The following is a 15,023-nucleotide window of genomic DNA, read 5'->3' as shown; positions in this document are numbered from 1 at the left end:
AAGCTGGCGGTGGATACTGGGTTTGGGGACTTTGGATAAGATGACCAGTTTCCTTGAAGCTCGCCTCACCTCACGAGGACAAGGCTGCAGAGCAAAGGCACAGAAAGCAGTGGAGAAGCGTGGGACAGTATGTGAGTCCGGCGATCTAGCTCCCACTTGAGCTCTGCAGTTCATACATTCACTCAACAAACATCTATGGAGCGCCTGCTCTAAGTCATGAATGAACTGTTTTCACTCACACCACTTCTGACGTGTGTGCATGTGGAGGGGTTTCACACCAAACGATTCTCTTGGGGCACCAACTGGGTGCCCTAGAGTTCAGTTCTGACATTAACTACCCAGTATTTGAGGCAGATAACCACAAACTTTAGGGCTCCCTCCGACTAGACTGCCCCCACTGCAAATGCCAGTTGCCAAGTACTGGGTCTCCCGGTGACCCATACTTCTGCCTCACTCGGCTCCAAAATCGGGGGGGCTCCAACAATTCCCCTTCCCTGTCAGGCTTGATAATTACAATCTCACAGAGCTCAGGAAGCACTTTAGTTACTATTATTAGTTAACTATGAAAGGATATGAATCAGGAACAGCCAAATGCATAGGGTAAGGTATGGAGAAGGGGTGTGGACCTTTCATGTCCTCTCCCGAAATGCCACCCTCCTAGCACCTTGATGTTGTTTCTAATCCAGAAGCTCTCTGAATGTCGGGCAGGGGGAGGAGGAGGGAAGGGGAAGGGGGGGAAGCAGACTCCCAGCGGAGCAGGGAGCCCACGTGGGTCTCCATCCCAGGACCCTGAGATCATGACCTGAGCCCAAGGCACTTAACCGACTGAGCTGGCCAGGCACCCCTTGGTTTTTAGGCTTTTTATGGAAATTTCATCATTTAGGTAAGATGGGTAAAATCATTGGCCATTGGTGATTAACTCCAATCTCCAGCTTGTCTCCCCTCCACTTTAAGGTCTGGGGGCTGGGCTCATAGTTCTCACCCTTTAGTCATGGCTTGGTCTTTCTGGAGACCAGCCCCCATCCTGAAGCCACCTAGAGACTCCCCGCCACCAGGCCTCTCATTAGCATACAAAAGACACTCACTCTTATCTCTCCAGAGATCCCGAGGGTTTTGGGAGCTATATGCCAGGAATCAGGGACAAACACCAAATATTTCTTTTTTATTGTATTAAACAGGAACTAAGCTGGGTGTGGTGCTGAAAAATAAAACATCCCTGCATTTGAGGAACTAATATTATATTGAAAGAGACACTTGTTAAAGTTAAGCAAATTATATAGTAGTTTAGATTCTAGGAGCTGTGGGGAGGACACAGGGAAAGGGACATCAGAAATGCTTCACTTCAGAGAGGTTTCAGTACTAAATGGGGGGGGGGAGGGGAGCCAATAGGAAGGTGAGATTTGCACAAAGACCTGAAAGAGGGGGTGAGTGAGAGGAGCCATTCGACTTCAAGGAGCCATAACAGCCAGTGCAAAGGCCCTGAGGCAGGGGCCTGGCGTGTTCAAATAGCAGCAAGGCCAATGTGACTGCAGCAGAGCAAATGTGGGGGACAAGTGGGAGGAACTGAGGAAAGTGACAGGTCAGATCATGCAGGGACCTTGTGAGCTGCAGGGAACACTCGGGCATTTACTCTGAGTGGGAGCCACGGAGGGCTCTGAGCAGAGGAGCAATGGGCCAACTCCTCTATGCACAGGCTCCCTCTGGCTGCTGTGGGGGGGGGGTGGGGCAGATCATCTTACTAGGACTAGTTGGGGCAACATCTCCCTCCCTACCACCCAGCAAACTTTCCAGGGCCACCATGGTGGGCATGAAGCCTGGCTAGAGGCAGCCCCAGACCTGAGCCTCCTCCCTAGCCTGATCCAGATCCTGCTGCGTTACGCATGGCCCTTGACCAACCATCTACTTGGCTGTGAATCAATCGCCCTCTTCCTGAAAACCATGTTGCACTAATGGCAATAAAAGAACAACCGCTTCGGGGCATTACGGCTTTATTTTCTCTTGTGGATAGAAGTGCTCGTCTTTCCGAGTGGACATCAAGGACTCGCTTCACAGGAGAACCACATCCAGTACGTAAATGACCGAGTCGAGAGCTCACTCCGTAGTGTTTTGGGATCACAGGGGAGAAGCCAGTTCTTGGAATTAGAGCTTCAAAACCGAGACCAAATCTCAGCCCTTACTTGTCTTGGGAGTGGAGTAGGAGAGAAAGACATGAGAATGTGACCCCTGGGGAGGCCAAAAAAGAAAGAAAAGGAAAAAGCAGAACCCCCAACCCCCAAACGTGGTCATGGCAGTGGAAAGAGCTGCTAAAAGTAGATGGTGAGAATGTAGGACCCAGCCTCAGGCTCCCTTTCTGGACCCGTCTCCCTGGAGCTGAGAAGCGGCTTTCCCGCAGACTTTGGCTTCACTTTTGTTCGTAAACTTAACAAATCTCCATCCCTCTGACCGGCCACCGCCCCCTCCCCCCTCCCCCGCCACGTGATCTCCCAGGACATTGGTTTTGGTTCCCCAAAGACCATCGTGAGTGAAGCCTCCCACCAAAAATTATAAAATAAAAACTTGCATTATTTTTAGAAGAAACGAAAAAAACCTCTCCTACATTATTCCCAATTTTGAGAGAACCCAGAGGCAGCTAGCTGTCTCAGTTGCTACTTAAAGCTCAACTGTTCAAAAATCACGTGTAAACACAAGGCTTACTTCACATCAGGCACAAGACACAGCCAAAGCTGCTTTTTATCATGTGGGCTATGACAAGTTGGCTGCCCCTTAGATAATGGCACTTTGTTCCACCATTTTTTTTTTCCTGGCAAGGAACTTAAGAAAAATGGACCGGCCCACAGAATCTTGACAGCCCATGGTGTATCTTAATAGGCTTGTTTTGTTTCGTTTTGAAATAGCTGCTTTAATCTCTCTTTTATGTTAAAGCAACTAACATTTTTGACTCCTGCCCCAAACGTTCCCCCAAACGCACTGTATTTCTAGAAACGTGTCCATTTCACCAGTCATCTGGCTTGTTGGCTTACAGAGAGAGCCTCACTTTGAAGTGAATGGGGCCTTCTAGCAATACATTCAAAGTAGAGCTTCTATAAAGGTAAGAGCATAGTGCAACTTGCACGAGATTTTCCTCACTGCAGAAGGAGGAGGCTGCGATCTTGAAGGCTGTCGCAGGTCATTTTGGTGGCAGGGGCTGGGAGTGGCACACAAACCATCTGTTTAGACCATCTTCAGGGGCTGTCAGATTATGGGATGTTAGTTGGTGTTCCGGGGCACAAATGGTTGCCGTGCCCCTGGAGTCTGGACTTTGGTGGGCAGGAAGGACACTGAGCTGGGGTGACTGGGGGTGGGGGTGGGGGGTGGAGATCAAGATGGAGATCTCCAGACTGCACATAACCTTCTATCAGGAGCCCCTGCCCGCTGGGGAGCCCAGCCTTGTGGGCTCCCTGATTCTGTGTCAACCAGGGAAACGGATTCCCAGCCCGTCCCCAACAGCCTGCCACTCCCAAGCCGCGTCCCTGAAGTGCGTGTAGCAACAGGAATGACCCAATCCTGCCTTCTTGCCCCTTCAGACCAACCCTAGAGCTTCCCTTAGAGTCACTCCTCCATTAGAAGGAACCATCACATCTCTGGGCCCCACCGATGATGTGGCTCAGGAAAAGGGACTCTGGGTCTTCAAGGGTCCTTGAGTGGGAGGAGCCCAAGTCCTTCTATTGGCAAGTCGCCAGCAAGAGCAGGCGATAGGAACATTGCTCAATTTCCTTTTCTAGCAGGATGTAAGATGTGGAAAGACCTTGCTTAAAACATCACCAGCCAAATGGGGCCTGGGAGAGGCAAGGTATGGGCGGAAGGGCCCGGGTTCCTGGCTCTGAGGTTAACGCCTGGCAAAAAGTCCCGAGCGGGAACTCCAGGGGTTGGGCCATTCTCTGCCCAGCCTGATGCTGCCCGTAGTTCCAGAATTCAATCCAGGGATCAGAGATGCTGCAGTGGATAAGCCAAAACAGTGGCAGGGATGTGGGTGACGTGGAGTCCTGGGGAAGCTCAGAAGGCACTTCTGGGGTCCCTGAAGCTGGGGGGGGGGTCTGACTTCCTGTCCCTTTACAATGGAAAAGCTGCTTTAATACTGCTCTCACAGGCAGAGAATCTGCAGACCAGACGGGAAGGGTCTGCAAGGGCTAAAATCACCTCCCTGCCTTGGAAGCTTGAGGTCTGAGGAGGTCCATGGGCAGGCATGGGACCACCCTAGGGGGCCCTGAGAAAGGAGTCGCCTTCCACATCCCCAGGGAAGAACTCTGAGGACCCACACTGCAGGGGGAAGAAGACGAAGCATCTTCGAGCAGCTCGTGAACGCCAGGCAAGGCCCCACACAGAATGGACGAGGACGGGAGTTCTAACCCGGAAGGCACTGTGGAGGGCCCTCCACCAGACGGGGTGGGACACGCTGCCCATGCTCCCTCCGTTAGAATTCCTGAAAAGCAGCAAGCTCGTGCATGTCAACGCCCCCAGACTCTGCCCACAGTGCAGAATCCCCAGGGTGTGGAGCTTGTGATAAGGCTGCTCGGGCAACTCGGAGGTCATGCGGGGGCCGGGGCAGCTGACGGGAGGGAAGGGGGTGCCCTGAGCTTGGAAACAGCCCTTGTGGCTCATGCCTCAGTCACAGTCCCTGCCAAGGCCGGAAGGGGTGGGCAGGGGTTGGGGACCATCTCTAGCAGCTGCAGCTGCTGGGCTCAGGGGCTGGGGCATCCCCCAAGGCCGGGCCTTTCCCATTGCTCCCTGGGCTGGAGCTGGGTTCGAGGGACTCGTTCATCTTCTCACAGATGACATCCACCAGGCGCTCAAAGACCTGCTTCACGTTGATGTTCTCCTTGGCGCTGGCCTCAAAGAACTCAAAACCTGGACGGACACAAGGTGGGAACACCAGTGAGACGCCTGGAGGGCAGAGCCTGGGCTGCGGTATCACCCAAACCTGGTTTCCAAGCCCAGGCCTGCCCTTCACGCGGTTGTGGGACCTTGACTGAGTGCCGAAGTCTCTTGAAGCCTCAGTTGGCTCATCTGTAAAAAGGGAACGATGCTGAGGTTGATAAAAAATCGGTGGCAGCAACACCCATTTGGACTATTCCAAGAATCTCTTTGTCACAAAGCAATGGCTAAGAGCCCAGCTAGCAACGTTCCAGCGCCCGGCAGGCATATAACAAACAGCAGGTTTCCCAGCGTCCATGGGGTGTCTGCGATGCCCACAGTCTTGACCTACAGAATATACTAAAACTGGTAATAATGCGGGGCGCCTGGGTGGCTCAGTCAGTTAAGCGTCTGCCTTTGGCTCAGGTCAGGATCCCAGGGTCCTGGGATCGAGCCCCACATCAGGCTCCCTGCTCAGCAGGGAGACTGCCTCTCCCTCTGCCTGCCACTCCCTCTGCTTGTGCTCTCTCTCTGTCAAATAAATAAATAAAATCTTAAAAAAAAATTACAATTAAAAAAAATAAAAAAGCTTGTCCTCTCAAAGGTGGAAGGTAGTGCAAAGGCTTTGAGGACTTGCCCATGGTCCCTCAGCTACAAGAAGTGGGCTGTCGACCTAACAAAAAAGGTGTACCTGACAATCCTTCCCGCACCCCTAAAAGGTTGGCTCCAGCTCTGCCTACAGGCAGCTACCCCCGAATGGTTCCCGATAGGTCGACACCCACCACACCCACCAAGTTGGGCCAGAAATTCAGACAAACGCCCACCATGCTACACTCAGTGCAGCGTAAACAGGGCGCTATCCCAGCACTGGTCAGGCTGTGCTATAAAAATGTAATTACAATTAAATAATTATGTGTGCGTAATTATGCATTTACTATCCGTCTCTGCTACTAGAATGCCAGCTCCGGGACGGCAGGATTGCTGTCTGCCTTGGCCTGTGCCTGGCACAGAGCAGATGCTCAGAAACCACTTGCTGAGTGACTGACTGATTGATTGATTGATTGATTGATTGACGGAGGCTGGCCATGAACTCAGATCTCTTACCCCGAGCACTGTCTTCCTAGGCGAGACTGGCATGTCCTTATCTGTGTGTGGCTCTGCCCCAAACAATCTGAGTTCTTTAATACTTTTTTTTCTGATTATAAATACGCAGTGGAGAAATTCACTGAAGTCAGAAACTACTGAAAAATATCAAGATGGATATAAAAGCTATTTGTAATCTCATCATCCAGAAACAATTACTACAGGTGTTCTGATATTTTGTTTTCCACCTTTTTTTTTTTTAATATAAATACACAGTTATTGGGGTTGGGTTTGTAGGGTTATGTGCATGTGTGCGTGATGCATGCCTGTGTCGTTTTTTCCCTACAAAACTGGAATCAAATTCTGTCTCCTGCTCTGTATGCCAATATTTTAAACTTAATGACAGAGTAGGAAGCCCCCTCAGCGCCAGTCACTAGATGTTCTCTGCAAGGTACCCGCAAGTATTCCAGCCCACGGTTGGAAATCATAGCTGATTTCGCCAGCTCCAGGGAAACTGGGGATCGAGGCCCCGGCTGCAAAGGCTGACTCCCCATCGTACTTGGGAATGAGACCCCAGCTGGAGTTCCCAGAAAACACAGGGAACAGAGGAGCAGGTCAAATGACACCATGAGGGAGCAAAGAGCCAGATCTCAAAAGGGAGATATTCCATCGAACAAAGACCCAGTCTGTCCAACGAATAGACAGTAAGAAAAAAAGAGAAAGAAGACTGTGTATAGTCCAGGGTCCCTGAACTTTATCCGTAAAGGGCCAGATAGTAAATACTTTAGGATTTGTGGGCCACTGTGTGGTGCCCAGAGTTTTGTGTGCCAGCGTCAACAGTTCACAATCATGCCAGCTACCACTTAGCTACAACTGCACTGGGTGCCAGACTGTGATACCGGCTTCACACGTCATAACTCACTTAGTCCCCTTGACAGCTTCATGAGCGGGGGCTCTTACAATCTCCAGTTCACCCAGGAGGAAGTGCAGGCCCAGACAGCTGAAGTTACCGATACGAGATCACAGAGCGGTGGAGACAGAATACGAGTCAATGTCACGGCCAGTGTTGGCTGATTTCAACTTTCTAACAGCGCTCTGAAGGAGACACGGTTTCCACTGTTTTTCAGATGGAGAAATGGGAGCACAGAGAGGGGAGGTGATGTGCCCACGGTCACACAGCTAGTGTGCAGAATGGGATTCGGGCTCCTGAGTCTGGGTCCTTAACCCACCCTCGCCTGTGGTGGTGGTTACATTGCCTCCTGCAAGGAAAGTTCTATGGAGGGCTTAGAATACTAGAATACTCCAGGCAAGACTTCCTTTTAGCTTAGGGGCGCCTGGGTGGCTCAGTCCGTTAAGCGTCTGCTTTCAGCTCAGGTCATGATCCCAGGGTCCTGGGACTCAGCCCTGGGTGGGGCTCCCCACTCAGCTGGGAGTCTGCTTCACCCTCTCCCTCCGCCCCTCCCCCCACACTCATGCTCTCTCTTTCTCTCTCAAATAAATAAATAAAACCTTTAAAAAAAATATCTCCTTTTAGCCTAAATTTCCGTTTACCTGATTCAAAAAGGTAGCCTGAAAACTCCTCCCCCACCCTGGTGCCCTGGTCCCCAGTTCTTGGATACACATGGGTCACCACGGTTACTAGATCCTTCTGTATCCTGCCGGAGTTTCTTCGAACAAACCTAAGTATATATTCTTATTCGTATATATTTTTATGCACTCCTGCAGGAGCCAGCAAACTTTGAGTGACAGGCCAGATCCGGCCCATCGCCTGTCTTTATAAACCAAGTTTTACCGACAGACACATTCATTCCTGTAAGCTCTCTGGCTGCTTTCAGAGCTGAGCGTGGTGCCAGAGACTCTATGACCCGCAAATATCTCCTATCTGGCCCTTTAAGAGAACAGTTGCGGAGCGTGGAGCGTGGACTAAAGGAAGCCGTCGAGCCCACTTTTCTGCAGTTGGCTTTTCCCACTCAGCCCGATATCCCAGAGATCTTGCCCCAGCAGAACATTCCACAGCTGTGTAGTATATTCTACCGAGAGACGGAGCCTCATGTTTCGAGGCTTCCCCCACGGTGAGATACAGGAGGTTGCTAACAGTTGTTTCCCCGCCTGCCAACAGTGCTGTCTGTGATTTGACCTATTCGCCACTTCCCACATGGGTGGGATGTTTGCAGGACACATTTCCAGAAATGTTTTCGCCCAGTCTGGGTTCCCAGGGCAGTGGGGACGTGGGGAGTATCTGTCACTGAATTCTCTGAAATGAAATGCAGGTGGCACACCTGTGGGTATTTTTCTGAGCAGAGCCTCAAAGGGCAGAGGGTTGATGACTGTGGTTGGACCCGTGGACCCAAGCAGGGGGATTGGGCTTTGGTTCTGGGAGGCGCGGGGTCTGGGGCCCAGGCTGGGCACTAACCAAGGTCATCGGCGAGCCTCCGGCCATCCTCAGTAGGCACGACCCGCTCATCTTCCAGATCACACTTGTTCCCCACAAGGATCACCTGAGCGTTGTCCCAAGAGTAGGTCTTGATCTGTGTGGCCCTGTGGAGTTTGAGGGCCATTAGGATAGAAATGAAGAGTCAGGGGGAGAGGGCGAAGGTCAGGGTGTCAGTGGTCCGCAAGCACTCACCAGTCCTGCACAGCGGCGAAGGACTCCTGGTTGGCAACGTCATACATGAGCAGGAAGCCCATGGCTCCGCGGTAGTAGGCTGTGGTGATTGTGCGGTAGCGCTCCTGGCCCGCCGTGTCCTAGGCACACAGCAGGGGCAGGGCTCTAGAAACAACCCTGTTCCCCACCCAACCCCTGCAGGGCCCTAAGCAGGCCACCACCCTGTGCTTACAGCCCCTGTCTGATGGGAGGCATTGCCCTGCCTTTGAGGGCTTCCCAGTCTGAGGGGTCAGTGGCCTCTCACAGACTTGTACCTCGTCTCTAAGAACAGACTTAGTGACCCCATACAAGAGCCACCTGGGCCAGAGAGTACCGTCTCGATGCAGACATCCCGGTGCGCGATACCATGACAATCCTTACCAGCGGCCATGTTGGGAGCCAGAGCCTCTGAGGAGCACACAGGCTCCATGGGGGATCCTGCGATGGTACCCAAACCTCTTCCCCATGGTCACCAGGACTTCTAACCCGCCTTGGGTTAGCAACCGTCTGCCCCTCAGACCCAAAGGGCAGGGCATATCCTCCTCGTCCTGAAGAATTCACCTCATAGATAATCCGCCCCCCACTCTTCACATCCACCCCAAGCCCTCTTCCTGACTTCGGCCCACTCTCGCTCACCCGGAGCCTCCCTCCACAGCCCTACACCCTCCCATGGACTTCCTTGGAGGACCCCAGCCCCTCCTGGGCCAGCACACGGACTCCTGTCCCTTGCCCCAGACCCATGATCGCCGCCTGCCCCACCCAGATCTGCAGCTTGATCCTCTTGTCATGGCGGTAGACCGTCTTGACCTTGAAGTCGATGCCCACTGTGCTGACAAAGGCAGGTGTGAAGGAGTCGTCCGCGTAGCGGAACAGGAAGGACGTCTTGCCCACGCTGCTGTTGCCAATGAGCAGCAGCTTGAACATGTAGTCGAAGTTCTGGTCGGCTGCATCCCGTGGGCCTGTGGGGGGGTCTCCGGCTGATGCCATCCTGGCAGAGAGCCTCCTGCGGGGGGGGAGGGCTGGAGCCCTGCAGAAAAAGAAAACACCAGGAATGGCTCCAGTGTATACACCAGACCCAGATTCAAATCCTGACTCTGCCACTTGGAGGCCAAGTGACCTCAGAGGCATCGCTTGCTCCCTCTGGCCCCCAGGGTCCTCCTCTGGAAAATGGGGATGCTTATCCAATGCCAGGGCCCAGCTTGTGGGGGGCACATGGGGTGCCTCCTCCGGCCACTGAGGAACCAGACCCTACAGACGGTACAGGTGTGGACTTTGCCCCAGAGTGAGCAGCTGGCTTGGCCCAGGTGTGGGCTGGGGGGAGGGGGACCTGCCAGCTGGATAGAGCCCCCCCTCAGGGCCTGGGTGTTGACTTTGGCAGGGACACCTGCCCTGACCACCCTCCCACACACTGAGTTTAACCCCATCCCTGGCCTCCAAGGGGAAGGGGGTTTCAGTGGATACAGGCCAGGTTTAAAGCCCAGCTCTAGCCCCAAATGGGTCCTACCACCGTCTGTTTGTCAAAGGGGTGGGCCCTGTCTCCCTCGGGGCAGAGCTGACTCACCCCAGCCCGAGCCCACAGAGGCTGCAGTGACAGTCGTCAACTCTAAGGGAGCCACATAATAAGAACCCCACCACCACCATCCCCTCTACCCCTGTTCCTTCCTTTCCTGGCAATCTGTCCCCACAGCTGGGCTGCTTCATCTGGGTCCAGGACACCCCCTTAGCCCTCATGGCCTCCCTAGGCCTCAGTTTCTCCAGCTGTCTACGGCTACTCCTTGAGCTGCACAGGGAGGCTCCAGGAGGCCTGGGTGAATGGAGGGCACGCTGGCAGAGGAACCCTTAGCAAAGCTATTTCTCAACCGCCTGTGGGGCTTTTTCCCATTTTAAAAGAGGACCGAACCTGCCCGCTTTCCTGCCCAGCCCTCGGCCCCACCCGGTGTTCCGGGAGAACGAGTTCGAGGAGGGGAAGACAAGAAGCAGGAAGCCTTTCCCCATGCTGGGCAGGGCTGCCAGGCTGGGGCCCTTACCCCATCCCCCAGCCCCAGCCCACCTGTCAGCAGGTCCCACCTCTTCCTGACCATCTGCCCACCCTCCCTCACGCCTGGCACTAGATAAGGGTCCCCGGAGGGCTCGGCCCTGTCCCCCTGCTGGATTTGGGGCGCCCCCGCCGATGCAGGGGGCTCAGGAGTTTCCTCCCATCACCATATGGTCCCATCTCCTGTTCCCAGCTGGGCTCTCTGCCCCGCCCGCGCCCCATTAACGCTCCCGGAGGAGCCCAGCTGGGTGGGGGCGAGGGAAAAGACGTTCCCCCACCGCCCGCCTTTGTTCCCCGGGCCCCGGGCCCTCCCTCTAGCCCCCGGTCCCCCAGACCTGCTGGGACGCGGAGGTGCGGGGCGGGGTGCGGTCCCTCGGAAGAGGTCACCTCGCGTCGCGGGGGGCGCTGCCCGCGGGCGTTCCTCCTCCGAACTCGCTGCGGCCTGGCCCCACGCGTCACTCCGACCCCGCAGCCGCAGCCGCTGCCACAGTCGCTGCCCGCAGCCACCCGGATCCCGCGCCGGCTCCGCCCAGGCAGGGGAGGAGGGGCCGCTCCCGGGAGAGGGCGGGGCGGGGCCGAGCCCGGGGCGGGGCGGGGCCGAGCCCGGGGCGGGGCTTGCGAAAGCAGTGGGGGAGGGGCTGGAAGCCGCACCGAGCTCGGAGCAGCCTAGGGCCCGCCCCCCAACAATAAACTTTTCACTCTTTCTAGCTATACGTAGAGCTTCTACTCTTTGCACGGAAGTGAAGAGCGTGGATTCTGGAGTCAGGTTCGAATCCCAGCTCCCCCACTTTCCAGCTCGGTTTAGATTGAGACGTGTTGCTTAACCTCGAGGGCCTGCTGCCTCCATCAGTCCAGCGGTCCATAACAAGAATCCCTACCTCACAGGGTTGTGTGAAGGCTCCGATCTGATCTAGTTTCTTGAAAGTGCGATGCCTGACCCTAAAGTGGGCTAGGTCCCTGCGAAATACTCCGAAGGGCTCTTGGAATTAAACCTTTTCCAGATAAGGAAATGGAGCCTCAGAGAAGGGCACCTCTTTGCCTGAGGCCACACAATGAGGAAATTTGGCATAGGGGCTCAGGCGAGGCCCCCGAATTTTCTTCCAGCCGTGAGAAGATCTGCAGGCTTTGCTGGAGTCAAGTCCCAACAACTACCTCAGAAGCCACTTGCTGAACTTCTCTGAGTCCCCACTGCTTCGGGGGAACAACAGTACTCCCTTCAAAAGCCACATGGATGCGTGGAGATGACATGCCCCCAAAGTCTCCGTGGCACTCAGCACCCAAGGTGTGCTTCTCACTCACACTGGTCATTGTGCTGAAGGAAAAACGTTGCTAATCACGCACTCCCTTGGACACTTCTCTTTGGAGCTGACTTCACCTTTCCTTGGCCAGAGCATGTCATGTGGCCATCCCCCATATCGATGGGGTGGGAAATATGATTGTCCCCTGGGGATCAGAACCAGCTATTATTACAATAATACACGGTATGTGCAAGGGTTAGTGTCATGCCTGGCACACAGCAGGTGCTCAATAAATGAGCACCGTTTTAGGAAGAGCTTAGGGCCTGTAATAGCTAACACTCCGAAACGTGCCACATGAATGCAGTAATGAAGGCCCTCAGCTCTACCTTCGCCCACCCCTCTGCCTGCTTTCCAGTTGGAGAAAAATGACAGCAGACATTTCTGAAGAAGTGTTTATTAACATTCGGGGCCTCAGCAGGGCCGGAGGGGAAGCCGGTGCTAGAGGCTCCTGAGGCCCCCGGCAAGGCCTGCAAGGCACAGCCCATTGCTCAGGAGGCAGCCCAGATTGCAAATGGAGGACAGACCATGGTAGCGGAAAAAGGTCTGGCGGAGGGCACTGTACTTGGGGTCCTGCCCCCGCAGCTGGCGGTAGGGGTCGGGGCCCTGGTGGCTTCCAGGCACCTCCCCGCCCAGACCCCGCTCCTTCTCCACCCTGTGCAGGGCCCGCATGGCAGCTGTGGTGCGGGGCTCCAGCCAGCGGGCATTGATGGCGGACAGCACGAGGTTCAGCAGCAGCAGGCAAAGCTGGCAGGATGGTGGAAGGAGGAAAAGGTGAGTCATGCCCGGGAGGCCGGAGGGGTCCTAGGGAGGGTCCTCCTGCATCCTCAAAGCCCAGAGGCGGGTGGGAGATGGCATTAGGTCAAAGCTAGGCCTCCCTGTCTTTCCCCAAACCTAGTCTAGAGGCCCGAACAGAGCTCCAGCTCTCATACCCTGAAAACAGCAGCTCCTAAGGAAAGGCTCCACCACTATCTCCTCTATTCACTACCCCCCGCCCCTGCCAAAACCTTCTGAGCCTCTCCTCCTCTGATACCCAGACTGGAAGTTTCCACAACACAGCCTTGTCTCCTCCCCTCCTGCTCCCCAAAACTGGGGGTATCTCCGGGCAGAACCTCTCTTCCTCAAATTGGGACAGAGCACCATAACTGTTCCCCTCAAAGAGAGCCTAAGGCAGGGACCATAGAAGAGATGGGTCTCTTCTATGGTCCCTGCCCAGACTCCAGACGCTGAGATTGGGCCCACAGGGAGTGAACTGAAAGTCCTTGAAATTCTAGTTACCCCAAATCCTCTCCTGTCTCTTTGGGATTATTCTTGAAACCCTTGTCAGGCCTCAACTGGCCACATCTGAGGAACATAATGGGGGCAGGGGGAGGGCAGGATAGAGAAATATGAGATGCAGAGATGGTTCCCTTCCTTGTGGCTGGGAAAATGTGTGGATGGGAGTGGGGGACTGTAAATTCCCAGTCAGGCTGGTTTTTAAACAATGAGCTGGGGTCACTGCCCCAACCCAGCTGAGTCACCACAACTTGGCAGCAGGCCCAGCCAGAGGAAAGAGAGGGAGCAGCAGCCAGGTGGGAGCCACTGAGGGATAGATAGGGCTGCTAGGGACGGTTGTGCAGGCTGTGCACTGCTCAAGGGTATTCAGAGCCCAGCTTCATATCCACCAGGAAGGTACAGTTGCTTGTTTGTTCGTTAAAATTCTCACAAAGGTGTAGCCATAGGTGCTCAGTGGGATCCTGGGAACGAGTCTCCAGAGGACAGTGGAGCCTAAGCCCGCATACCTGGCTGGCCTCCCAGAATGTGAGCTGAGCCAAGGCATGTTGTGGAGCCAAGATGCAGAGGTTGATGAAAGCACAGCCCATGGAGATGTGAAAGTAGAAAGGGAAGAGTTTGCTCTGCACGAGGCCGAAGGTATGTCGGGGAAGGTTTCGGAAAAGCAGGAAGCCTGTGGGGTACAGGGGACCACACGCCTGTTAGGACACTTCCAGGTCCCCCTCTCATTTTTATCTCCGCCCTGGGTACCCATGATGTCCAGGTGGAGGGTCCCTACCTGAGACGAAGGTCACCCACATTTGCATGCCCCAGGCCCCTGACAAGACCAGTAGATAGACCATCTTAGTCAGGCTTCCTGGATTCCCGCCTTCCTCCATCTTGCAGGCCTGGGAAAGAGGCACCGGGTGTTTCCGAGTTTTACCTTTGCCCCATGGTCTTCGGCCTGTGAGCCTGCTCATGGCCAGGGTCACGGCCAACCCAGGAGAGAGAGATCAGGGATACGAGCCCGCGAATGAGGGTGGGGAAGACCCAGAACAATCCAGAGACAACCTCCAACCCCATCTCTCCAAACGTCAGCCCTCAAGATCTCAGGCTTTCTGGACCCTAGCGTCCGCGCTGCCTCTGAGACCCGAAAATTTCAATGAGCCCCAGCAACTCAAACTCGCAGCCCTGGGTATTCAGATATCCCCCCCCCCCCCGTGACTCCCAAAAATCAGCCCAGGGACCTAATTCTAACAGTAAAGACCCTTGCTCTCATCTGAGGATCTCAAATATCACTAGGAAGATCCCAAAGCACCCCCGGACACCCCATCTAATCCCGGGAAACCCCAAATCTCATCCCGAGGACAGCGACCCTATCACTGCACCCAGACCTCAACCCGCAGCACCCAGGAGTCCGAGAACAGAAGTGCCGGGGCCAGATCTCGGGGGCCTGGTGGGCCAGGCTCGCTACCTCACTCCGGTGCTCCCAGGTGGCCCGCGGACCTCTTGAGTCACCGCCCAAGAATTCATCCCGCCTCCCAGCTAAGTCCGAAGCCAATTGGATTGTAGATCTGCCGCCTCTCGTACCGCCCTCTTAGATATTGACTAATCGATTAGCGGAAACCAGCCTGGAGTCCCACCCCCTAGTCTGGCTCTTATCCAATTACAGCGCGGCTCCTAAGATCTGCGGAAGCGGGAAGGCGCCAATAAGGCCTTCGGCTGCATCGGCGGGGGCGGAGCTAAAATATGAGCCCCACCCCTCTCTGTGACTCTACCTTTGGGCTTTGCGCGTTTTAATGCGATGGTGTCCCCACGGGATCAA

The 15,023-nt window shown here is 54.9% G+C and overlaps 2 protein-coding genes across 3 annotated transcripts; both read right to left on the bottom strand.

Annotated features, from left to right (window-relative positions):
* Positions 1 to 1,971: 1,971 nt before the first annotated feature.
* Positions 1,972 to 11,170, bottom strand: RAB3D (RAB3D, member RAS oncogene family). Its single transcript, XM_045774592.2, has 5 exons — positions 10,988 to 11,170; positions 9,377 to 9,644; positions 8,600 to 8,718; positions 8,387 to 8,511; positions 1,972 to 4,884 (listed from the first exon to the last, which is right to left on the bottom strand). Exons 2-5 carry the CDS (start codon positions 9,602 to 9,604, stop codon positions 4,697 to 4,699), a joined length of 660 nt encoding a protein of 219 aa, XP_045630548.1. The 5' UTR covers positions 9,605 to 9,644; positions 10,988 to 11,170; the 3' UTR covers positions 1,972 to 4,696.
* A 1,158-nt stretch (positions 11,171 to 12,328) lies between these two features.
* On the bottom strand, positions 12,329 to 14,804 carry TMEM205 (transmembrane protein 205). 2 transcript variants are annotated; one of them, XM_045774623.2, is made up of 4 exons: positions 14,673 to 14,804; positions 13,998 to 14,106; positions 13,729 to 13,892; positions 12,329 to 12,694 (listed from the first exon to the last, which is right to left on the bottom strand). In XM_045774623.2, exons 2-4 carry the CDS (start codon positions 14,095 to 14,097, stop codon positions 12,389 to 12,391), a joined length of 570 nt encoding a protein of 189 aa, XP_045630579.2. In that variant the 5' UTR covers positions 14,098 to 14,106; positions 14,673 to 14,804; the 3' UTR covers positions 12,329 to 12,388. The 2 variants fall into 2 exon arrangements, with proteins under 2 accessions (XP_045630579.2, XP_045630580.2); XM_045774624.2 differs by having other exon boundaries at positions 14,593 to 14,712.
* Positions 14,805 to 15,023: the final 219 nt, after the last annotated feature.

This window comes from Ursus americanus, chromosome 14, assembly GCF_024610735.1.
Source record: "Ursus americanus isolate L20-20 chromosome 14, mUrsAme1.1.p, whole genome shotgun sequence".
Taxonomy (NCBI): domain Eukaryota; kingdom Metazoa; phylum Chordata; class Mammalia; order Carnivora; family Ursidae; genus Ursus; species Ursus americanus.
Note: the sequence above shows the minus strand (reverse complement) of the source record. Positions and strands in the feature narration are given on the sequence as shown.

Excerpts from the sequence above, each read along its gene's own strand:
- RAB3D (XM_045774592.2), bottom strand. The coding sequence starts at position 9,604 with ATGGCATCAGCCGGAGACCCCCCCACAGGCCCACGGGATGCAGCCGAC. Across the intron at positions 8,512-8,599 it reads TTCGCCGCTGTGCAGGACTG|GGCCACACAGATCAAGACCT; the intron begins GTGAGTGCTTGC and ends CAAACTCCACAG. Across the intron at positions 4,885-8,386 it reads GAGGCTCGCCGATGACCTTG|GTTTTGAGTTCTTTGAGGCC; the intron begins GTTAGTGCCCAG and ends GTGTCCGTCCAG.
- TMEM205 (XM_045774623.2), bottom strand. The coding sequence starts at position 14,097 with ATGGAGGAAGGCGGGAATCCAGGAAGCCTGACTAAGATGGTCTATCTA. Across the intron at positions 13,893-13,997 it reads GTGGGTGACCTTCGTCTCAG|GCTTCCTGCTTTTCCGAAAC; the intron begins GTAGGGACCCTC and ends TGTACCCCACAG. Across the intron at positions 12,695-13,728 it reads CATTCTGGGAGGCCAGCCAG|CTTTGCCTGCTGCTGCTGAA; the intron begins GTATGCGGGCTT and ends CCATCCTGCCAG.